The following is a 23,804-nucleotide window of genomic DNA, read 5'->3' as shown; positions in this document are numbered from 1 at the left end:
ATAAAGCAGTTTGCGATTTCCTTCAGGAAACAAAGTAGTACACATACCTCAGTATACACTGACGGTGTCGAATTATAGAATGGAGGTCTGACCTACTTGATCTCACCAATGATGGACCTTTCATCCCACAATCTTGGCAAGGCAGCTGCAATGACTAAACAAACACTCCGTTTACATTTGCAAGACTGTTAACAGAACTTTGGAATTTAATGGAGGATTTCGGTTATCATAAAATGAATGTGGAATCTTGAATAAAGTGTTCATTTTTAACTCAATTTGAACTGAAAATATCAATAATTTTCTTCTGTTAGACTATTTGCTGTCCACAATAAGTCATCATCATCATCATCATCAGAGACAGCATTCTGTCAAAGACAATTGGGATCTATTTTAATCAGAAACCTCACCCTGGATAACTTTGCTTTTGATTCCCCTCACATACGTCAAATTAAATGTGTAGCCATGGGCACTTGCATGGGCCCCAGCTATGCCTGGGTATGTCAAACATTCCTTGTTCCAAATGTACATTGGCAACAACCCCCAACTCTTTCCCGGCTACATCGACGATTGCATCGGCATGCCTCGTGGCTCACACAAATCCCTTGGTTAGTTACCAAACTTTCACCCTGACCTCAAATTCACCTGGACTATCTCTGACATCTCTCTCCCCTTTCTTAATCACTGACTCCCACAATTATCTGGTCTACACCTTCTCCCACCTTGCGTCTTGCAAAGATGCTGTCCCTACTCTCAATTTCTCCATCTTCATTGAATCTGCTCACAAGATGGCAAATCTTCCATTTTTGGACATCTGAGATATCCTCTTTCCAAAATAAATGTGGTTGCACTCCTGCTATTCGATTGATGGATTCCTCATCCACATCTTTTCTCTGTCCCATATGTCTGTCCTCGATCCCCCCTTCTCCCAGATGGAACAAAAATAGAAAATCCCCTGTCCTCACCTTTCACACCACCAGCCTCAACATCATTCCCCATCATTTCCACCTCTTTCAACAAGATCCCACCACCAGTCACATCTTCCCACCCTCAACTCTCTCTGTCTTCCCCAGAGACTACTCTATCCACAACTCTTTGGTTCATTCATCCCTTCCCACTCAAACCACCCCTTCCCCAAGTACTTTCCCCTGCAACCACAGGAGGTGTAACATGTGTCCCCTATAACTAGCAATGTTACAAAATTTTGAGATTTTAAAAATCAAGTCTGCACTTTATCCCATCAGATAAAGCATAACAACAAGTTTAATTTGACACCAAATTCACTTTCATATCTCAAGTATTAAAAAAGTTATGGCCATTTTCATACTCGGAAATTAGCATCTTGTTCCCTATTGATTTTCAATGGACATTACAAAAAAGCTGTGATCTTGGATAGTCAAAAGCCCGTAACTTTCTTAAGAATTAAGAGAACTGAATGAAATTTTCACCTATCATAGATTGAAGCATTCTGAAAAAATATAAAACAATCTTACTTGGATGACATGAAATTAAAGCATATAATTAGCTAATTACCTAATTGTAGCTAATTACAAAATTGACCGATGTGACAGAAATGGTAATAAACAACCAGACTGCCTTGAAAATTCAAAAATGTGATATTCTCAAGATCAGAACTTTAATATTATTGTATAATATGCTGTAAGTCAGTTATGGATAGGTAAATAAATTACAATTTCTAGCAAAAGACCAAGTCTTTATGGAGAAGATCAGCTGCTAGCTGGTACATTGGCATATCATAATCAGTAGCATCATCATACTCCTCAGACTGCAACCAATAAGCAACTCTGTACACGTTGTTTTTCCTCAATTTTTCAATTTTAGAAAAAAAGGTAGAGATTATAAAGTTAAACGCTAAAACAAATAGTAAATACTAAAAAAGAAAATCATGTTTAATCAAAATTCAATTACTAGATATAAACATCTATCCATTTCTTAAATAGCCTAAGTGTCCAAAGATTATTCACAAATAATTCACAATATAACATGATTTTTATATCTAATTTACATTAATTTATAGGCCAAATGGAAGGAATTTAGTGTTCAATTGCTGTAAATAAATGCCCATTTAAATCGGCTTTCTAGTGGGTTCCTGTGAACGCGCTGGTTTAGAACGTTCACATCGCGCTGGATTAGTGCCCTCAAATGCCGAGAAAAATACTGCGGGATATAAAAAGCCCAAAATGAACTACTCGCTATAGAAAACTTTATATACAGGGTTATATACACGCCCCATTTAATGTAAAAATAAGGTACATACCTTTAATTGTTTGCTTTATAAAACCCTGGGGCTGCGAGAGGTTGCGGAGTGAGAGAGTGATTTTAAAATTATTATAACTATTATTCGAGGCCTATAAAACTAATAATACCTTTTGCGACCGGGTCTTGCAGCGATTTTTCGTTAATGATTTACTAGGCTGAACATCTGCGATTAGAACAGCCTAGTAAAAATCGCGTTTTAAACCCGCCCCCTCCAAACAGCGCCAAAATCGCGGACATGGCTTTGGGCAGATTCCCAATGACGATTCAGGTAGGTTTTGTAACATACCTACTATAACTCCTCCTTCATGACATTCAAGGACACCATCAGCTCTTCCAGATGAGACAGAGGTATGTGGAAGGTAAGACCTTTTTTTCCACCTAGTTTTATTCCACCAGAGAGGTCTTACCTTCCACTACCTGCAACCTCCGGCAACCACCTTCAACTAGCATCGCAGCCGGCGTCGACTAAAAAATTATCGATTTTTAAAACGGCAACCTATTTTTAGTCACGGCCGGTTTTGAATTTGTTGAAATAATCGCCGGTACATAGAAGAAGAGGAAACCACTTTCGACCATTAGGGAGACTGACAAAAACCTCCGGGAACTTCCGGGAACCGCACGGAAACCTTGGGTGTGGCGCAAAGTCTCCAGAGGTTTCCGTTCAGTTTCCTAAGTGGGACAGGGGCAAAAGAGCAGAAATAACCAGTTCAGAAAAAAGAGGGAGAAAGCAAGCACCTGAAGTGGTAGAATTCATCACTAACTCCAGAAGATGCCCAGACAGATGGACTGTTCTTCAGGCATGCAGTGGGCCTTGTTATAAGTGCAGGAGACCATTGATAACTCAGAATAGGAGTGGGATAGAATATTAAAGTGGCAAGGTGGACGCTCAGGGTTGTCTCTGCAGCTTAATGCAGGCGCATCAAAACTGTTCACCACAATCAAAAAAAATAGGACGTACATGGTAAATGGTAGGGAATTGAAGAATACAGTTGAACAGAGGGATCTGGGAATAACCGTGCATAGTTCCTTGAAGGTGGAATCTCATATAGATAGGGTGGTAAAGAAAGCTTTTGGTATGCTAGCCTTTATAAATCAGAGCATTGAGTATAGAAGCTGGGATGTAATGTTAAAATTGTATAAGGCATTGGTGAGACCAAATCTGGAGTATGGTGTACAATTTTGGTCGCCCAATTATAGGAAGGATGTCAACAAAATAGAGAGAGTACAGAGGAGATTTACTAGAATGTTGCCTGGGTTTCAACAACTAAGTTACAGAGAAAGGTTGAATAAGTTAGGTATTTATTCTCTGGAGCACAGAAGGTTAAGGGGGGACTTGATAGAGGTCTTTAAAATGATGAGAGGGAGACAGAGTTGATGTGGACCAGCTTTTCCCTTTGAGAATAGGGAAGATTCAAACAAGAGGACATGACTTCAGAATTAAGGGACAGAAGTTTAGGGGTAACATGAGGGGGAACTTCTTTACTCAGAGAGTGGTAGCGGTGTGGAATGAGCTTCCAGTGGAAGTGGTGGAGGCAGGTTCGTTGGTATCATTTAAAAATAAATTGGATAGGCATATGGATGAGAAGGGAATGGAGGGTTATGGTATGAGTGCAGGCAGGTGGGACTAAGGGAAAAAAGTTGTTCGGCACGGACTTGTAGGGCCGAGATGGCCTGTTTCCGTGCTGTAATTGTTATATGGTTATATGATTATAATATTTGATTTCTCCAATGCAAAGAAGTCTATATTGTTAATACTAAATGTAGTAAACTCGAAGTATAATTGATTCATTACTTCAACTGGAAAGACTGTTTGGGTCCTGGACTGGTGGGAAGTTAAGAGGTGAAATGTCAAACATTGAACTGGTATTGTCTTGTAAGATGGGGAGTGGTTGTTGGGGACAGAAGAGTAGAACACTGAGGCAAAAGGGAAGGTCCATTCAAAATCCTGAAAGGGGAGGGGAATTTGGTGGTGGAATCTTGTTGGAAATATCAGAAATTCTAAAAGATGATCCAATTATCCATTTAGATGAATTCAGTGACTGGTGGGGTAGAAGATGAGGCCCATGGGAGCTCAAACCTTGCTCTATCTAGTAGGCAAGAGTAAAAAGATGGGCATAGCTTGGACTGATTCGAGATTCCACAGTTTATACCTTTAATTTGAAGAAGATGCATGGAAATTAAGGAGTTGTTCAATATGAGCACTAGTTTAGCCAAGCAAATGAGAATTGGATGGGTGTCCTTTCAGGAAAGACTCATTTATAGAGCACCCTTCTGGATCTCAGGAAGTCCCCTGAGTATTTTTCAACTGCTGTAATCACTACTAAAGTATGCGAATCACACAAAGTATGCTCCCTCAAAGAGAGATGTGATAAAGAGCATTTTAGGTACTGGTTGAGTAATGAATATTGAACTAAATGTTTGTAGCCAGGTAACACGATACATGATTTAAGGTTTAGAAGAGTACTTTAAAACTGAATGCAAACATTTAAAAGAAAATGGAAACATTAAGCAGAAATTCCTTCCCTAGTTTTAAGAATAAAAGCAAATAAATACACTTGTGTCCCCAGAAGCTGCTTTTGTAAGTTCCAGAAAGATTCTTATCTTCCTTTATGGCCTCCAAATAGCATTGCCAGGTTTCCTATATGTTCTTCATCCAAGCTAAATTTTAATGGTTGTTCTATTCATCTATTGCATGATTTTGCAGCTGCCAGCACCTGACCTTGTAGCTACAAACTCTGAAGCAAGTGATTGAATGGATAGCTACACATTAAAAGCAGCACTCTTTCAGCTATCTCAAAGTACTGGAACTTAAAGCATGGATGCAAGATTGAAACAATTGTGCTCCCAAGTCCTCAGGGATACCTGGATAAACTGGTTGAGAACAGTACCCATAGGGGGCATGTTCTTCATGCAAGAAAGCCATAGCGACGCTACAGGACTACAGCCAGGTTTTCCCCAAATTGCAGTCTCTTTAGGCTTACATTTTGTGGAACCTTACAATAGGAACAAACCATCATCGTACTCTACCTACTCCTGTGGGCAGAATAAAAAGTAGTTGAAATCTTCTCTCCAGAGTATGGAGTTCAGGTGACCTCCCTAATACAATTTTGAACAATTGTGGAAATGTAGCATAAATCAGCAGATTCAGCTTGGAATTGTACCAAGACTAAAAGACAAAGGTGACCATGACCTTGTTCATGAAAACTCCATCTGGAAAGAAGAGGTTCCAATTTCCCACAAGATGGCAAGCAACCCAAAAATGACATTAGTACTTGACTTCAGATTAAGCATCTTTTCAACCACTGCACATTTTGTTATCAGCATTGTGAGAACACATTTCTAGACCATAATTTAGTTTTATTTTTCTTTGTTCAGTTTCAGATGTACAACAGTTCTGGTAAGAATGGCTTCAGGCTTATTTAGTAGTTGTTGGATGTCGTTGTTTGAAAAATAACAGAAATTATACATCTAAATTCCCACCAGCCAACAGTAATACTTGGAAGCAATTTTGTTTAAAATTTATAATTTTTTCCCTAGTTTTATGGTCTTGGAATATTTAAGATACCTAAATTATCAATTTATTGTTCTTCTTATGCCTTGAGGTACTTTGTTAACTTTGGATTTTATAAGTGAATATCTTACTCCCTTTAACAACAGCATCATCTAGAGGATCACCTGCACATTACTGAGAAAATGAGAAAAGCTAAGAGCTTACATCAGATAAAAATAATATCTGACCTTCTCCAAAAATAGCAAACCTTATCTGTATGGATGCAAAGCAAAATCCATCATGAGAATGAAACTGTCACTATGTAGTATCAGGGGTGGAGGGGAGAGAGAGAGGAGAGAGAGAGAGGGAGAGGAGAGAGAGGGAGAGAGAGAGGGAGAGAGGGGGAGGGGGGGGGGGGGAGGGGGAGGGGGGGGGGGAGGGGGGGGGGGGGGGAGGGGGAGAGAGAGAGAGAGAGAGCGCACCTTTTTAATTCAATCCAAACAACCATTTGCAGGCAGTGTTTTTTTACTTCAAACTAACTATATTTTCATTTTCAAACCAACTTAAGGGTACTCACAGCGCTGTAGACATTTGTTCAGTGTCATTCAGAGTGACAGAGACTAATTGACAGAGCTCCAGCTTGCAGAGACTAATTGAGGCACACCACTTCCTGGTTTTATAGTCCCTTCCCCTGCCTCCAGCGGGGGCAGCAGAGAGAATGGGGAATTTTGTAAAAACATTAATATCTCTGTAATTTTTCATCAACAGGAAAGATCCTCGGCACACATACGGCGGAGGGGGGCTCTGAGCAAGGTGGCCAAAAATGACGGTGTAGGTGGCGGCGATCTCTCAGAAATCGCAGCACAGATGGCCAAAACCGGTCAAGAACAGACTTTTAGTAATATAGATAGATAATAAAAGCAGAAAATAATTTTTAAACTGTTAAATTGACAATTAGTAAAACAAATTAATGTTGCACCAATTCTCTTTATTTTGACCCTGTGTCAAAATGATGGAGTTAATTTAAGAAGAACATTGCTGGGCATCAAAATATCTGTCTTAATAGGTTATGCATAGTACAACCGAAACAATTTCAGAGGACCATCACTTCCTGCATGGCTTATTTTCTCTGCATAACCACAATCAGGACACTATCAGATGCAAAAAAACAGATTTAGATCAGATTTATGATATAGAACACATTAGCAGAGGACATCTGCTAACAGAACGTCTGCTCTTTTGGCTCAAAAGCATTCTAACTTGCTGTCCACAAGATGGATTTTTTCCATGTAGATAAGCAACAACACTACAAAGAGGACATTATAGAACAGTAAGAATAAAAAATGTGTATAAAATGGCAATAACTTGTAAATTAACATGCACCGACTTTAATATCTGACCACAAAAATGCAGTGGCTTGAAAACCAGAAAATTAAAGAAGTCACACGATCACATATTTTTCCAGACCTAAAGCATAAATGAGCAATCTTATTAAACAGTATAATTGGGATAGCATTTGTCTTGAGATTTTCATTTAAGTTATCTTGTCAATGTGCTGCACAGGAAAGAGCACAAAAATCCACAAGTTTTTTTGCCCCAGTTGAAAATTAGTATTTCTCCATTGAAACAATGGAATATTTCTAATAAAGCAACCTTCAAATAGAAAGAGATGTGTAAGAAGGAACGGTAGATGCTGGTTTAAACCGAAAATAGACACAAATAGGAAGAATTACATCAATTGGATTTAATGTTTATCTTTATCAAGCACATAGTAACTGGAGCATAAACTGAAATTAGCATCATTTGTGAAAAGTTATTCTTTATAGGAGCTCATATGTGTCATGTAAACAAAGGACAATTATCCTCATCTGGAGTAGCATAAAGGTTAGAAATTCCCCTCCACACCACCTACACTCTTCCCTCCTCCTCCTCCCTGCTCCCCACCTATCCCCCCTCTCAGCACCCCCTCTCTCTCACCTTCTCTCTCTCCTCCCCTCCTCCCTCACCCACCCTCTCTTATCCTCCTCTCCACATCTGCTAACAGAACATCTGCTCTTAAATTGCTGCCCACAAGATGGATTTTTTCCATGTAGATAAGCAACAACACTCCATTATAGAACAGTCCAATAACTTGTAAATTAACATGCACCGACTTTAATATCGGACCAAAAATGCAGTGGCTCTCTCTCTCTCCCCTCCTCTCCACCCCCCTATCTTCCTCTCCACCCCCCTCCCTCTGCCCCTGTCTCTGTGTCTCTCTCTCTCTCTGCTGCCCCTTCTCTCTCTGCCCTCACTCTCTACCCCCCCCCCCCCCCCCCCCCCCCCCCCCCCCCCCTACTCTAGATGTGACTGCAAGTTGGGGGCTATGCGTCAGTAGATAGGGTGGTTATGGGGTAAAAGGAGAAAACAATAGTATTGTAAATTGCAGAAATAATTGCAGCAATAATCGCAGCTAAAGCACAAAAGGGAACAGAATAAAGATGATTTTCCATCAAAACCAATGTAATAATTTGCCGCATTTAATTATTTAAGTGGTTATACCAAATTATAAACTAGCCAGAACAACAATTGCAGAACAATGTTCCTTTACCTGATCTTTGTGTTTTGTGACAGACTTTGAAGATTCATAATCTTTCTTAGTTTCCAAAATCTTCTTGACAAGTCCACCTGCCATAAAAACAGATTTGTCATTGGGTGTGTGATAACAACTAAAATTTAAAATCCTTGCAAAACTTGATGGAAATAATTGATCTCCTCTAATTGAGAAACCCAGAACAAAAGAAAGTTTAGTTAGATCTAAGCACTTTTGCAGAACAATCTGGAAGCACATCTTCGGGCTAAGTAAGGGTTGATGAAATTATGATACATGTAAATTAACTTCCCCAAATAAATTATCTCTTTAACACCTACATTCAAAGCAAGTTTTCACAATTTAACATTTTTGGTGTCATTTAGACGAATCTGCGCTGATCAATACATTCACAAGATCAGTATATTCTTCCCGAGACGTGGTGCCATAAATGAATTATACACAAGATGCAGATCATCCAAAGTCCTATACAGTTGTAACGTAACTTCTACCTTTTGCATTCTAGCTCAAAGTAAAGGTCAACATTGGAACACCCTTTTCTTAATTATTTTCCTGTCTTTCTCTATAGCCTTTATCAATTTCCAACTTAAGTTATTAAATCTCTCAAATGACCATTTATCAGCCTACACTGAAAACCCACAACCAAATTTGCACCTACTAAATCCAGCAGTTTTATGTACAACTTTCCATCCACACCATTTAATTGTTCAACAAACATAACAGTAAACTTACGTTCTCTATCATTTCATTTGAATACAGTGAACATTTGCACAATGCTGAAAGCATATTAAGGGTTTCAACATGACATCACTAATGAACTCAAAAGTAGTGAATTATTATATTAGGAGCATGCATTAGCAACACATACCATGGTCTTCATTGTCTTGCAGTTCCATTGCTGCCACCTAGAAAAGAAAGCAGATTTAAAAAAATCCAACCCACTGATCATTCCAGAGGAGGTGGCAACATTAAATTTCAGTAATAGCAAAGATGATTGTTAATGTTATACATTTCTTCAGATCAAGTATACAGCAAACAATCTTGATTACTTTTCATGGCATCATCATTGTCCCATCATTATAAATTTTTAGTTTTAGGTCTTTTAAATATTTTTAAAAATGAGTGAACAATCCCAATATTTAAGTAGCTCACTGTGACAGAATGCAAGTAAATATTTTTTTTAATCTCAAAAAATGTAAGAGCTGGAAGCATCCCTTCAATTAAGATGAACAGAAGCTTTTGCTGTTGTTTCAATCTCACCTGTAGACAATTTTACCATAGCCTTAACACAATGCCTCTAGTTTTATGACATTTCCACCCTGGGACAAAAAGGTCTGACTTTATACCCTATTTATACTTCTCAAAATTGAATACATTTCTATCAAATCTCTCCTCAACGTCCAGCATTCCAGAGAAAACAATCCAAGAAAACAGAAAACTATTCCTTGTCCTAATACCCTCCATTCGGCATCAATCTGGGAAAACAATCCAAACAAAACAGAAAACTAGTCCGTTGTAACATAATTCCCTCCCATATACCTCGGACCATAACCCTCATTCCCTTCCCATCCATGGGATAACTATCCAATTTATTTTTAAATGATAAAAACGAACCTGCCTCCACCACCTCACTGGAAGCTCATTCCACACAGCTACCACTCCCTGAGTAAAGAAGTTCCCCCTCATGTTACCCCATATGGACCATGTCATGTCCCCGTTTGCAATGGGGCAATCATTTTAAAAACAGCATTCGAAACTCCAAATGCAGTCTGTAACTTAGTTGCTGAAACCCAGGCAACATTCTAGTAAATCTCCTCTGTACTCTCTCTACAAACCTCCTCTACATCCCCTTCAAAGCTTTCATATGGACCTTCGTGCAATGGGGCAATAAACAACAGCATTCGAAACTCCAAATGCAGTCTAACCCTTGTCTTATGGAGCTGCGTCATTAATTCCTGACTCTCATGCTCAATGACATGACGAATGGAGAGCATACCATATGCCTTCTTTACCGTAATCTACTTGGGTTGTCTCCTTCAGGGAGTTATGGACTTGGATTTCAATATCCCTCTGTACATTAATGCTGGTATGGGTCTTGCCATCAACTGTATACCTTCTCCTTACATTTGATCTCCCAAAGTGTAACACCTCACACTTCCCTTGAACTAAACTCCATCTGCCATTTCTCCACCCATTTCTGTAGTTGATCTATATTCCACTGAATACCGTGATGGCCTTCCTCATTGTCCATAAACACCAGCAATCTTCATGTCGTCTGATCCTTGCGGAACTCAACTAGTCACAGACCTCCAGCCAGAATAACATTTCCACAACCTTCCATCTTTTATGAGTAAGCCAGTTCTGACTTAGATAGAGCTCTTAAAGATAGCGGAGTCAGGGGATGTGGGGGGAAGGCAGGGACGGGGTACTGATTGTGGATGATCAGGCATGATCACATTGAATGGCAGTGCTGGCTCGAAAGGCCGAATGGCCTACTCCTGCACCTATTGTCTATTGTATCTATACAATCAAGTCACCATGCATCTTAATCTTCTGGATCTATAAATTGAAGACCAGAACTATGGTATTCTGGATATTAATATTCTTACAAGAATCAAGATAGATACAAGATACATTTATTTGGCACATGTACCAATTGGTAAAGTGAAATGAGTAATAAAGAGCACATAACACAAAGTTTAACACAGACATCCCCACAGAGCGGGATCAAAGTTCCCACTGTGAGGGAAGGCTCCAAAATTCAGTCATCCTCCTCTGCTGTCCTCCCGTGGTCGGGGGACTCCCGAGCCCCCGCTGTCGCTGCTACGGGCGGCCCAATGTTCTGGCCTGCTGGCCAGGATGATGGAAGTCCAACGTCGGGACTGGAGGACATCCTCAGCAGCTTGGACATCTGAGTCGGGCACCTCCTATTAGAGTCCATAGCTCCCTAAGTCCACAGTCCACACCGGGCGGAGATGCAACGCTGGCAGCCCACGGCAAAGGGCCCCAGGACTCCGCAATGTTGTTCAGCGCCGGCCCCGCTGGAAGCTCTCCAAACCCCAGCTCCACGATGTTGGAGCAGCGGCCCAGCACTCCGGAGCTCCAAACGGCGATCCAGGTAAGGCATCGTCCGCCCTGCGGTGAATCCAGGGCTGCGCCGCCACTGTAGCTCTGGTCCGGTCCCCGGCCTCCGGCAGGAAAGGCCGCTCCAATCCAGGTGGTGGGTCGCGAGGAAGTTGTTGTCTTAGTGTTATCTGCTTCTATTTCTCATGATGTTCTACATTAATAAGCAATGTTGGGCTACAAATTTGTATTAGCCTACGTTGGATGGACTTTTTCAGAAATTATTATTTAAAAAAATCTTCTTCCCAATCAGAGGGAAATGCCCAGAAGAATGAAGAATATTGCAATTCTGTCCTCATTCCCTGGTCACATACTAGTAGATATTTACCAGTAGTAAAATCCCTAGATTTAATCCCTTTAATAGCTTCTCCACTCATCCTGGCTATTTCCAATTCTCCATAAAATTCTGGCCCCACCTTCTTCTACCCCTGATGAAAGCCAATTCTCCTGTGCTCGGAACTTCACTCATTCCCAATGTTCAATCCTACATACATCCCTTTCACCTTGTTTTCATCTTCTAGGCACTAGTAAATATGTGATGGCTTTTGGTACTGGCCAGGGACAGAGAGAAATGGAGCTAAGGGTGCTGCTGCAGTGGAAAACTTAAAAGTTGCTGATATTCTGGGTTATAAGAAGCATTCTTCAGATTAAAATCCCTTTCCTGCAAACACAACGCAGGCCAGATGAAGCAGTGCCAAAGCTCAACTATTCCTCACCCACTAATGCAGTTCAGGTGGTGTGATCACCTTTTTAAAGGAATGGCAATACCTGTCAAGGCACAGGCCCTTACTGTGAGTGACTGAACCTGGATGTGTACACACACCTGCAGTGATTCAACGTGAAACGGTCTGCATGGTGGCACAACGGTAGTGTTGCTGCCTTACAGCGTCAGAGGCCCGGTTTCGATCGTGACTACGGTGCTGTCTTTACAGAGTTTGTATGCTCTCCCCATGACTTACGTGAGTTTTCTCTATGATTTCCGGTTTCCTCCCATGCTTCAAAGACGTCAGGTTTATAGGTTAATTGGCTTGGTGTAAAAATCAATTGTCCCTAGTGTGTGTAGGATATGTTAGTGTGCGAGGATCGTTGGTTGGCACGGACTCGGTCGGCCGAAGAGTCTGTTTCCCCGCTGTATTTCTAAACAAAACTACAACTAAACTATGACTGATTTGTAAGCGAGAACCATCATATCGGTTTTTCATCATTAGACTAGTTCTAAATCTACTTTTAGTCATCGTTGAATATACAGATACAATACTTCAAAAGCCATTCACCTGCTTGTTCCTTTTTTTTTAATAAATTGGTTTAAGTTATAGATTACATTTTCATATTTGGATCCTTTTAGCCTTGCTAAAATATTGAAAAAAGCTTAATGTGACCAGTGGGCAATATTGTAATATTGGTGGAGTATTTTAATCCAACATCAATTTCAGTTTGTGATAATTGACTTACAGGTTCCATCTCAGGCATATCTGGAAGCTGTGAAACAGCTTCTTCCACCACAAACTGTTCATCGTCATCCTCCTCCTCCTCTTCGGCATTCTTTCCTTGTTCCACAATTACATTAGTCAGGGGTTTTGCACTGCTAACTCTGAAGAGGTATAATAAAGCAGATTATTGCAAACCGTTTCAAAATAAAATATGAATTTGAATAATATGCTTACGATTCCATATGAGACACTAAGCAACCCCTTTTCTGTACGTCCAGTGCCCTCCATAATGTTTGGGACAAAGACCCATCATTTATTAGACCCACCAGTGCCATCTCGTTTGCTATTTTTTTTACCAAACATTTTCTATTCTATTCGTAAGATCATGCCGACTACGCCAAATGTTGCCAGTGAACAGGTTCAAGGATCTGACTAGTGGAATACAAAAAGGCTCACTCGTCTGTTTAGTTCAAATCCGTTTTATTGGCAAGAGAGGACAAAAACAATACTTGTCTCGGTATGCTCGGGATTCAGTTTTACAGCTGCACACCTCTCTCTCTCTGCCTCTGTCCATGGCGCTGATCGCGACTCAGTCCGTCGGTGAACCACTCTCGTACATGAACACATCAAATTTATTGGCAAGCGAGAGTACAAAAAGAATACTTGTCTTGGTATGCGATATCAGGTGTTGAAATAGCCGCTGGTAAGTCCTGGCCAATAGTGCTGCTCCCAAATTCAAACTATAACCAATGGCAGGGAACGGCATCCCAGCAAGCCCCCCCCTGGGAACAAAGGGCTATCAGCCATAGACTGGCACGTAAAGCAATACACAGCGCTACAGACTTGGGCGCGTAAATCAATACGCACAGTGCCACAGACTTGATGCATTAAGCAATACACACAGCGCTGCCGGTTTGGCGCGCAAAGGTTTAAACAGAGTGCTGTCAACTTAACACGTGGTAATTTAAACAAAGAGCTGTCGCCTGCAGCACTATGGGTTTTAAATATAGCTCTACTGGCTGCAGTGCTATGGGGTTTAAATATAGCACTATAGGCTTTCAACAGCAACAACGTTATGGGTCACATTCTCGTATAGCAAGGTCATAAGTGATAGGAGAAGAATTTGGCCATTCGGCCCATCAAGTCTCCTCCACCATTCAATCATGGCTGATCTATCGCTCCCTCCTAACCCCATTCTCCTGTCTTCTCCCCATAATCCTTGGCACTCTTATCCAATCAATGTGAGCTTTGCAAGCCAAACCAGCAATTAATTGCCCATCACTTATCACCCTTCAGAAGGTGAGTTGCTTTCTTGAACCAACGCAATGCTTGAGGTGTGGGTAAACCCACAATGCCATTACAGAATAAGTTCCATGATTTTCACGCAGCAACTGTGGAGGAATGGTGATATATTTCCAAGTCAGAATGGTGTGTGGCTTGGAGGGCAATTTGCAGGGAGTACATTTCTATGCTTTTGCTCCACTTTTCTTTCTAGTTGGTAATGAGTTTGGAATGTGCTGTCTATGCATCTCTTCTTCTTGTGTATGGCGTGCCCAGCCTAACGTTGTAGGACAACTTGGTCTATTTGATCTTATTTGATTGTGCATGCCAGGTTGATTACATTCGTCGACATAGGGTGGACCACGTGAAGGTTGCAATCTCCCACCCCACTGTCTATGCATTAATAGACTTAATTGTTGGGAGTCACAATTAGGATATTTGCAACATCAAAACCTGGTCTTGTGGTTCATTGCAAGGAAGAAATTTTCAGGCTTTAGCAGGTATAAGTGAACAATAGGGTATAAAATGACATATCAAATTCAAGCCTGAGAAGTGAGAGGATCCCATGGTTTTTATTCTCAGTCTCTGCTTCCAAACCAATTTGCCAGTCAAAAGCCATTTCCAATTTCATGTAATTTGATTTCTCTTAATAATCTCCTGCATGTAACCGCATTAAAACCTTCACTACGCCATGCAAATAACATCTACAGGCAATTCTTTATCCACCAAAATTTAATCTCAAAAGCAAAGCAAAGCAAAACAAAAATCAACGATTGCTCAAAAGTGTGATGATTTTATTGAGTTCATAATGTCATAACCAATCACTCCTTCTCCCTAATAATATGTTCCAGTGCTACCCTACAATTGAAATTAAACAGCTAAGCTTAACATCCGGTTTGTCACTCTCGAGTTAATTAGCTATTCTTTCAAATGGATAACATCTGAATCAAGAGATCAAACTAAAATTCTGTTAAGTGGGGAGAATAAACTAAAAGGTTGTGTCATTAGGAAATTGGTGATAAATTTTACAAATCTATAACCAATTTCCCCACTAATGAATTGCTAGCTGGTTTGCAAAAATATAATCTAACATAAACAAAGCAGAATAATTTAATTTGCCCGCTGAATTACTATTTGACCATCATCTTGCAAATGACCAATGTTGCATAATTTTCCTGCAAAAAATGCAATCAATATAATGTAATGATAAAACAAAGTATTATTTTCATTTTAGAGATAATGAATTTCAGGGGCACTAAACATATATTAATTATAAAAGAAGAAGCACCTTTCTGGGGGAGAGTCGGTACTTTCTTGCTTCTTCACTCTGGGAGGCGCTGGCCTTGCACTGCCTGGTCGAGGTATTCGTTTGCTGTTTAAGAAATTATCAGCCTTCAGTGTGATTCACACAGTAAATTACTATTTAACTGGATAGCACAAATAAATTGCCTTGTGAATGGCAATCTCAATCAGTTTTGGTTGTGAACATTTAAGTATACTAAAAGACAATAACCTCTGAACAGCTTGCAGAGAAAGTTCATCTGTAACCTCTCCATTCACCTCAGCTGCATGTTTTTTCTCAATTGAATATTGGGCAGCTTCAGGATCTGCAAATATTAATACATAAGTTAATGAAATATGCTAAACTGCCAAGGAAAAAAATAATCAATCATATTCCAAAGATGGGACCTGTTCAAATAAATTATGATTGTACTGAAATAGATCTAAATTTGTTATCCTTTGGACTGATTATACTGAATGCAGGGTGTAATTTTACAAAGCAGCGGTTACCTCTATAACTAGGATTTCATTAGTCTCTTTTAAAACAAGTGCCGATACAAATTTGAACCATTACCAGTCCCAGTGCAGAACTTTACCTGGTGAGAGGATTAGAATTTCTAATATGGACTTTGTTAATAAGCAGAGAAGGCACAAAAATACTGCAAAAACAGTATTAAAACAGGGTAAATGGCTTCCTTTTTTCTGAGCAGAATTCAGATGTTGAGTGATTTTTTTTTCCCTCAAGTACATGCCGCCAAAATATTATATAGGTTGGATAAATTATGCTGCATGTTTAAATAGTTTTTTTCTTACATCCATAACAATCATAAAATGCTAACTCTTTTATTTACCAAATGAGTTCATCTCTACCATCTTGTCTGTGGTGTACATATATTTTTTGGACAAATCATACATAGTCCTCAACTCCCATGATGCAGCAAATCTTGATGCCCTGTTCATCATCGATGACTTCAATCAAGCTAACTTCTGAAAGGAACATTTGGGTTTCTGAGGGGCACTATTTCCTTTACCTCACGTTCCTTGGTTGCGGGAGCGCCGACTCCCGCTGGCCGCGTGTTGAGGGGCACTATTTCCTCTCTAATTACCCATTTTTTCTTATTTATAAAATCTTTTGACATGTCAAGGAGATATTTCACAACAATATTGTTGCCACGGAACACACGGAGCCAAGTGCCAGAATGGCCAGCTGATGAGAGCTCCAATATTATGGATCAATAAACGGACTCACCTATTAACTTGTTGTGAATGCAGCTGTTGTAGGTAGAAATGATATGGACGAAGGCCTGCATGTTGCCTTGGCATTATCAAATTAAATCAGTTTAGAGCGGATCCCATAGTTCAAAACTGAATCTGAACTAACCCACTAGAGAGCATATGGTGAGCAGCGGGAGAAGCGATTCAAGACAGTCATAGGAGCAAGCAACCACATGTTGGTGCTCTATTGGAGATCATTATGGCAATTTAGTGCTGACATTAATAATGTCCATGAGTTCTGCACAGGTGCTGGAGGCAGCTCTGATGCAATCGTTGACATAGCAGGGAAAGAATTGGGGGATTAAGAAAAAAAAGTATAAAGTATAAAAGTATCCTTTATTGTCATTCAGGCATTTCAGTCTGAACGAAATTGTATACCTTGCAGTCATAACATAGAATAAAATAACAAAACACACACTTAACACAGTTTAACATCCACCACAGTGTGTCTACCAGGCACCTCCTCACTGTGATGGAAGGCAAAAGTCTTAAAGTCCCTGTCTCTTCCCTCCCCGTCTCCCTCTGCGTTGAGGCAATCCAGGCTTCTGGTGTTGGGCCCCCCTCCGGGTAATGGTAAGTCCAGTGGCCGCATCCGAGCTCCGCGAACGGGTTGGTTCAAACTCCGCGGCCCGGGGCGGTCGAAGCTCCCACCCTCCAGTCCAGCGGACGAAGCTGTCGTTGAGGGAGCTCCAGAAAACCGGTCACCAACCTGGGACCTGCGAGCTCCTGACGTTGTCGTCCACTGGGCCCGCGACTGAGCCTCCAAGACTCCGAAGTCGGGTCGCCGCCACCGCAATGCCACCACAGCCCCGAAGTCGGCCAGTTGGTAAATCCTGGCTCTGCTTTATCTCGGAGCCTCGAGGTCGGTCCCAGTTAGAGGCCGCCAGCTCCGCGATAGGCCTCAGTGCAGACCGAGACGGAGACGGGAGATACGACAAGAAAAGGTCGCATCCCCCCCCAAAGGAGGAGACTAAAAACAGTTTCTCCCCACCCCCCCCCCCCCATACACATACACAACTAAAATAAACAAAATAAACTAAACAACAGGGCAAAAGAAAACAAAAAAAAAAAAAAAGACAGACGGACTGCAGGTGAGCCGCCACTTCCGGATAGGGCCAGAGTAAGCCAGGAATAAGTACTGTTCGACATAACCGACAAAAAAACAGGCATAGCTGGGCCCCATGCAAATGCCCATGCCTACAGTTCTTTCAACTCCTCTTACTTTCTCCAAGTTAAAGGTGTAAACTATTTTTCTGTTGGTGACCTTGCATAAATGCAAGGTGTTTTTTATAATACTTTTGCACTAATGGAGAGGGACTTCCATTTTGTCCACTACTTGTGCGCCTAACAATGTAAGGATTCAAAGGTTGACAGTAGTAGCATGTAGTGGTTTAAAGTAGTTTACTTCCCAAATAACAGCTGATAGCAATTCTTTAAGTTTTGTGGTTCATTGGTTGACAAATTTACATTGAATGTCAGCAGAAGCCTCAGTACAGAGATGTTGCAACCGATAGCTGTTTTTAATCTTTTAATTCCAAAATTAATAATGAAATGTTATTACTTACCTCCTTCAACATCAGACACATCTGTAAAGGGAATAAAGAATATTATAATGGGACGCTCCTTTCAACTCAGAATGCCAAGTAAAAAGTGCTGAGTCATTTAGAATTTAGCATACAAGTGAAATAACTTCAGAAGCACACACAAGGATAAAGTATCTATTCAGTCCATGAATATAGTAGAGCAATGAGCTCATTTGAATTTATCAAAAACATGGAAAAAAATGTCAATACACACAGGTAAAGTGATCATATTCTGTGATCATATTTAGCAGCCAATTAAAATGCTAGGTGTAGCAGAGTGGCCCATTGCGAGCGGCCGTGTTGGGAGAGGAGATGTGTGAGGCTTTGGCTCCAGAGTCTGAGATAAGGAGACTGAGTGAAGAAAGACAAGAGGTAAAGGTACAGTCTGCTGTTTGTTGTGTGTGTGATTGGTGTGCTTTTTTTTCCTTCTCAGTTTTAGTGCAGTAGTGATGGCAGGTTGAATGGTGCTGTTTCCTCAGGGAAACTGCTGGTGTCCCCGATAACTACACCTATGGGAATTATTTATATCCAGGTGCGTCTTCTTACGTCGTCGTAATAGTGAACTGGAGTAGCATCTGTATGATCTCAGCATCATCTGGGAGAACAAGAGCTTCATAGATAGAAGTTCTAAAGACGTGACTACACGTAACGTACAGGAAGAGAATGGGTGTGTGATCATGAGGAAAGGGAGTTGACAGAGATTGCAGGACATCCCTATGGCCATTCTCCTTCAAAATACACACAGCATTGTGGATACTGCTGGGGAGGGGTGTGACCTGTCAGAGGTGAGCCGCAGCCGTAGTCAAGGTCATGGCTCCGAGACTGGCTCTGAGGCACAGTGGGAAAGGATAAGGTAGACAAAAATGCTGGAGAAACTCAGCGGGTGAGGCAGCATCTATGGAGCGAAGGAAATAGGCAACATTTCGGGTCGAAACCCTTCTTCAGACTGATGTGAGGGTGGAGGGGTCGGGAAGAAGAAAGGAAGAGGAGGAGCCAGTGGGCTGAGGGAGAGTTGAGAAGGGGAAGAGAAAGTAGGGACTATCTGAAATTAGAGGTCAATGTTCATACCGCTGGGGTGCAAACTGCCCAAGCGAAATATGAGGTGCTGCTCCTCCAATTTACGGTGGTCCTCACTCTGGCCATGGAGGAGGCCCAGAACAGAAAGGACAGATTCGGAATGGGAGGGGGAGTTGAAGTGTTGAGCCAGGTTGGTTATTGCGAACCGAGCTGAGGTGTTCGGCGAAGCGATCACCAAGCCTACGCTTGGTCTCACCGATGTAGAGCAGCTAACATCTAGAGCAGCGGATGCAATAGATGAGGTTGGAGGAGGTGCAGGTGAACCTCTGCCGCACCTGGCAAGACTGCTTGGGTCCTTGAATGGAGTCAAGAGGGGAGGTGAAGCGACAAGTGTAGCGTTTCCTGCGGTTGCAAGGGAAAGTGCCCGGAGATGGGGTGGTTCGGGTGGGAAGGGACGAATTGACCAGGGAGTTACTGAGAGAGCGTTCTCTGCGGAAAGCAGACAGGGGAGGAGATGGGAAGATGTGGCAAGTGGTGGGATCACGTTGAAGGTGGCGAAAATGTCGGAGGCTTATTTGTTGTATGTGACGGTTGGTGGGGTTGAAGGTGAGGACAAGGGGGACTCCGCCCTTGTTACGAGTGGGGGGGATGGGGAGTGAGAGCAGAGTCACTGGGTATAGAAGGGACCCTGGTGAGAGCCTCATCTATAGTAGAAGTGGGGAACCCCGTTCCCTGAAGAATGAGGATATCTCCGATGCCCTGGTGTGGAACACCTCATCCTGGGTGCAGATGCGGCGTAGACGGAGGCATTGGGAGTAGGGGATGGAGTCCTTACAGAAAGCAGGGCTGGAAGAAGTGTAGTCCTGATAGTGGGAAAGGATAATTTCAGGCAGAGCCAGATGAATAGGAGATGTCGGTTAGGGGGGTACACAGGAGATTCTGTGGCAGCAATCAAGACTCCAGCATGGTGTACTGCATCCCTGATGCCAGTGTCCAGGATGTCTTGAAGCAGTCTCAAGGAGGAAGGTGAGCAGCCAGATGTTGTTATGCATATTTGTACAAATGACATATGTAGGAAAATGGATGAGGTCCTGCAAAATTAATATAAGTAGTTAGACTTAAGGTTAAAAATCAGGACCCCCAGGGTAATGATCTATGAATTACTTCCGGTGCCATGTACTCAGGAGGGTGCAACCCGGAAAGATAGGATAGATGGATGCTTGGTAGAAGTGATGGTGGGTGAGAAACAGACTTTTGGACCATTGGGATCTCTTCTATGGGCAGAAGGGTGGAGGAATCTAATGAAGGACTGAGGCAGGTGAGAGGCTGGAAGTAGGGATGGAAAGTGATGAATGAAAGTTCAGTGAATAGAATAGGCAGGAGCATGACAGGGAGCGAGGAAGCACTGTTGGTTTGAATCGCAAAAAATTATAATGCGAGAGTCCCGACGAGTAAGGCAGATGAATTCAGGGTGTCAATTGGTACATGTGAATGGGACAATGCAGCATTGCGGGAACCTGTCGAAGAGAGGAATATGATTGGCAGCTTAATGTTCCATGGCACAAGAGCTATAGGAGAGACAGGAGTGGGGGTAAAAGAGAAGGGAGTGGTTCTTTATCGATTAAAGAAAATGTCACAGCAGTTGTCTGAGAGGGCATTACAGGTTCATCAGTGAGGCTCTATGGGTGGAGCTGAGAAATAAAAATGGATGATAACCTTGTTAAGAATGTACTATATGTCCCCTATTAGTCAATGGGAATTAGAAGAGCAAGTAAGCTAGGAGATTGCAAGCAGCTGCAAGACTAACAAGGTTGTCAAAGTAGGGGATTTCAACTTTCCCAATATAGATTTGACTGTCATAATGCCAAGGCTTAGACGAGGTGGAATTTGCCAAATATGTTCAGTGGAGGGGAGGGGTCAAAGCTTGATCTACTCTTAGGAAATTGGGAAATCCAAGTGACTGAAGTGAATGGAGGTGAGCTATAAGGAGAGGTTGAGCAGGCTAGGACTATTTGTTGGAGCAGAGGGGAACGAGGGGTGATCTTTTAGAGATGTACAAAATCATGAGAGGAATGGATTGGGTAAAGAGTCTCTTGCCCACAGTAGGGCAATTGAGAACCAGAGGACATAGGTTTATGGTGAGGTAGGAAAGATTTAATAGGAACCTGAGGGGCAACTTTTTCCATACAGAGGGTCATGGGGATGTAGAACGAGCCGCCAGAAGAGGTAGTTGAGGCAGGTACTGTAACAATATTTAAAATACATTTGGACAGGTAAGTGGATAGGAAAGGTTGAGAGGGATATGGGCCAAATGCAGGCAGGTGGGACTGGTGTAGATAGGGCATCTTGGTCGTCATAGGCGTTGGGGTATAGGGCCTATTTCTCCACTGTATGACTACGAATAAGTTAAACCAAAGATGCAATGTATTTTTCAAAGCAAATCAACCACATTTCTCCCAGATTGTCCCTGCCCTCCCACACCATATATTCAAACCTATGCTTTAGTTTGTTTGTTTTTTAATAGATTTAAAATAAGAGGCAAATGCAATTTAACAAAAAAAACATTTAATAAAATAATAAAGTGCTTCAAAATGGTACAGGTGCACAACCTTTTATCCGAAAGCCTTGGGACCAGACACTTGTCGGATTTCGGAATTTTTCGGATTTCCGAATGGAAGATTTTTAGTGTAGATTAGGTAGGTAGCGCGGGCGGCTTGAAAAGTCTGGAGCGGCTGCCTCCTCCCCGGGGAATCATTGTAAATCATTGCTTAAATGTTAGTCAGTTGGTTTGGAGGGATTTTATGTGGTGGGGGGGGGGGTGAAGGGGGAAACTTTAATTCTTAGTCCCTTACCTGGTCGGAGAGGCGGGGAGCGGGCAATGCCTTACCGGGTCGCCGTGCAGTAAGCTCTGGAGTGCTGTGGCCGCCAACTCCCAACATTGTGGAGCTGGGGGCTGCAGGCATCCAGCCGCGGGCGGCGCCGGTTGTAGCTCCGACCCCGGCAACTCTACCCCTGGCTGCGCGGCGCTCCAAATCCAGCGCGGTCCGCGGCCGGATGCCCGTAGCCCCAGCTCCGCGATGTTGGGAGTCGGCGGAGTCACAGCGCTGGGATACCAGCGGGGAGCGGGCAATGCCTTACCGGGTCGCCGTGCGGTAAGCTCCGGAGCGCTGTGGCCGCCGACACACAACATCGTGGAGCTGGGGCTCGTCCGGCGCGGGCCGCGCTGGATTTGGAGCGCCTCGCAGCCAGGGGTAGAGTTGCCGGGGTCGGAGCTACAACCGGCGCCGCCTGTTGCCGGACGCCCGCAGCCCCAGCTGGGAGTTGGCGGCCACAAGCTTACTTCGGCGACCCGGTTTTGACCGCTCCCCGCCTCTCCGACCAGGTAGGGGACTAAGAATTAAAGTTTCCCCCCTTCACCCCCCCCTTCCCCCCCCCCCCCCCCCCCCCTTCACATAGAAGCCCTCCAAACTAACTGACTAACATTTAAGCAATGATTTACAGATGTTTAAGTGTCTCCCCGGTCTCCGGGGAGGAGGCAGCCGTTACAGTAGTACAGACCTGGGTTGACCGTGGGTCGTTTCGGGTCAAGTTTGGCGCCAAACGCGATCTTTGGTGTGCAGACGACATCCTGGAAAAAATGGACGGTTTTCGGAGTTTTTCGGTTTCCGGAACTCCGGATAAAAGGTTGTGCACCTGTATCTGTAAAATAATATTAGCAGCTTTCTGCATCTTGTTACTCAAAGTCTATTCCATTTGACCCTTCGATCTTACCTAGCTTAGTTACTTTGGATTCTTTCCCCGACTTCTGTTCTAATACCTCTTGCTGACTAAGTGATGTTTTAGATTCTTTCCCTTCCTCTGGCAATGCAAGAAGAATATATTAGCATTACAAGTTATTTTAAAATATATCTAATTTTAACATCAAAATTACAATCAGCAATTTAAACATCTAGCGAATAACATCTTGCTCTGTTTGTGTTGTAAACCTGGGCAGAAGCAGATGAAGGTACCTATATGCATTGAAATAAAATGGATTAAAAATAGCATTGCATTGTTGCTGGGAGGGAAAGGCAATGGATAAATAAGGCCAATTTCTAAGAAAGAGACACCAGGAACTATAGATGTTGGATTCGTGGATCTAGCATCAGTGGAGGGATTGGATAGGCAAGGGTTTGGGTCAGTACCCTAGTTGAGGCAAGAGGAAGAAAACTGGAAAAGAGGTGGGAGCAGGAAAAAGCCTGACAAGGGATGGGGGGGGGGGGGGGGGGGGGGGGGGGGGGGGGGGGGGCGGTCACACGCACCTCTTCTAATCTCATCCAGTATCCAGTGCTCACAATGTGGCCTTCTTCACATCAGTGAGACCAAACGTAGACAAGGCCACCATTTTTGCTAACCGTTTTAACTCCCCTTCCCATACTGATCTTTTTGTCCTGAGCCTCTTCCATAGGCACAGTAAG

The 23,804-nt window shown here is 42.5% G+C and overlaps 1 protein-coding gene across 3 annotated transcripts in view; it reads right to left on the bottom strand.

Annotated features, from left to right (window-relative positions):
- traf3ip1 (TNF receptor-associated factor 3 interacting protein 1) overlaps positions 1-23,804 on the bottom strand; it is an 84,868-nt gene that overhangs the window by 12,230 nt on the left and 48,834 nt on the right. For all 3 annotated transcript variants that reach the window (XM_055638480.1, XM_055638478.1, XM_055638479.1), the window contains 7 exons: positions 23,119-23,205; positions 18,313-18,333; positions 15,705-15,798; positions 15,480-15,563; positions 12,933-13,071; positions 9,226-9,262; positions 8,358-8,434 (listed from right to left, as the gene is read on the bottom strand). In XM_055638480.1, the coding sequence (XP_055494455.1) occupies positions 8,358-8,434; positions 9,226-9,262; positions 12,933-13,071; positions 15,480-15,563; positions 15,705-15,798; positions 18,313-18,333; positions 23,119-23,205 (539 nt within the window). The remainder of the gene's footprint in view (positions 1-8,357; positions 8,435-9,225; positions 9,263-12,932; positions 13,072-15,479; positions 15,564-15,704; positions 15,799-18,312; positions 18,334-23,118; positions 23,206-23,804) is intronic.

This window comes from Leucoraja erinacea, chromosome 7 (genome assembly GCF_028641065.1).
Source record: "Leucoraja erinacea ecotype New England chromosome 7, Leri_hhj_1, whole genome shotgun sequence".
Classification (NCBI taxonomy): Eukaryota; Metazoa; Chordata; class Chondrichthyes; order Rajiformes; family Rajidae; genus Leucoraja; species Leucoraja erinaceus.
This window is presented reverse-complemented; position numbering and strand designations above follow the sequence as displayed.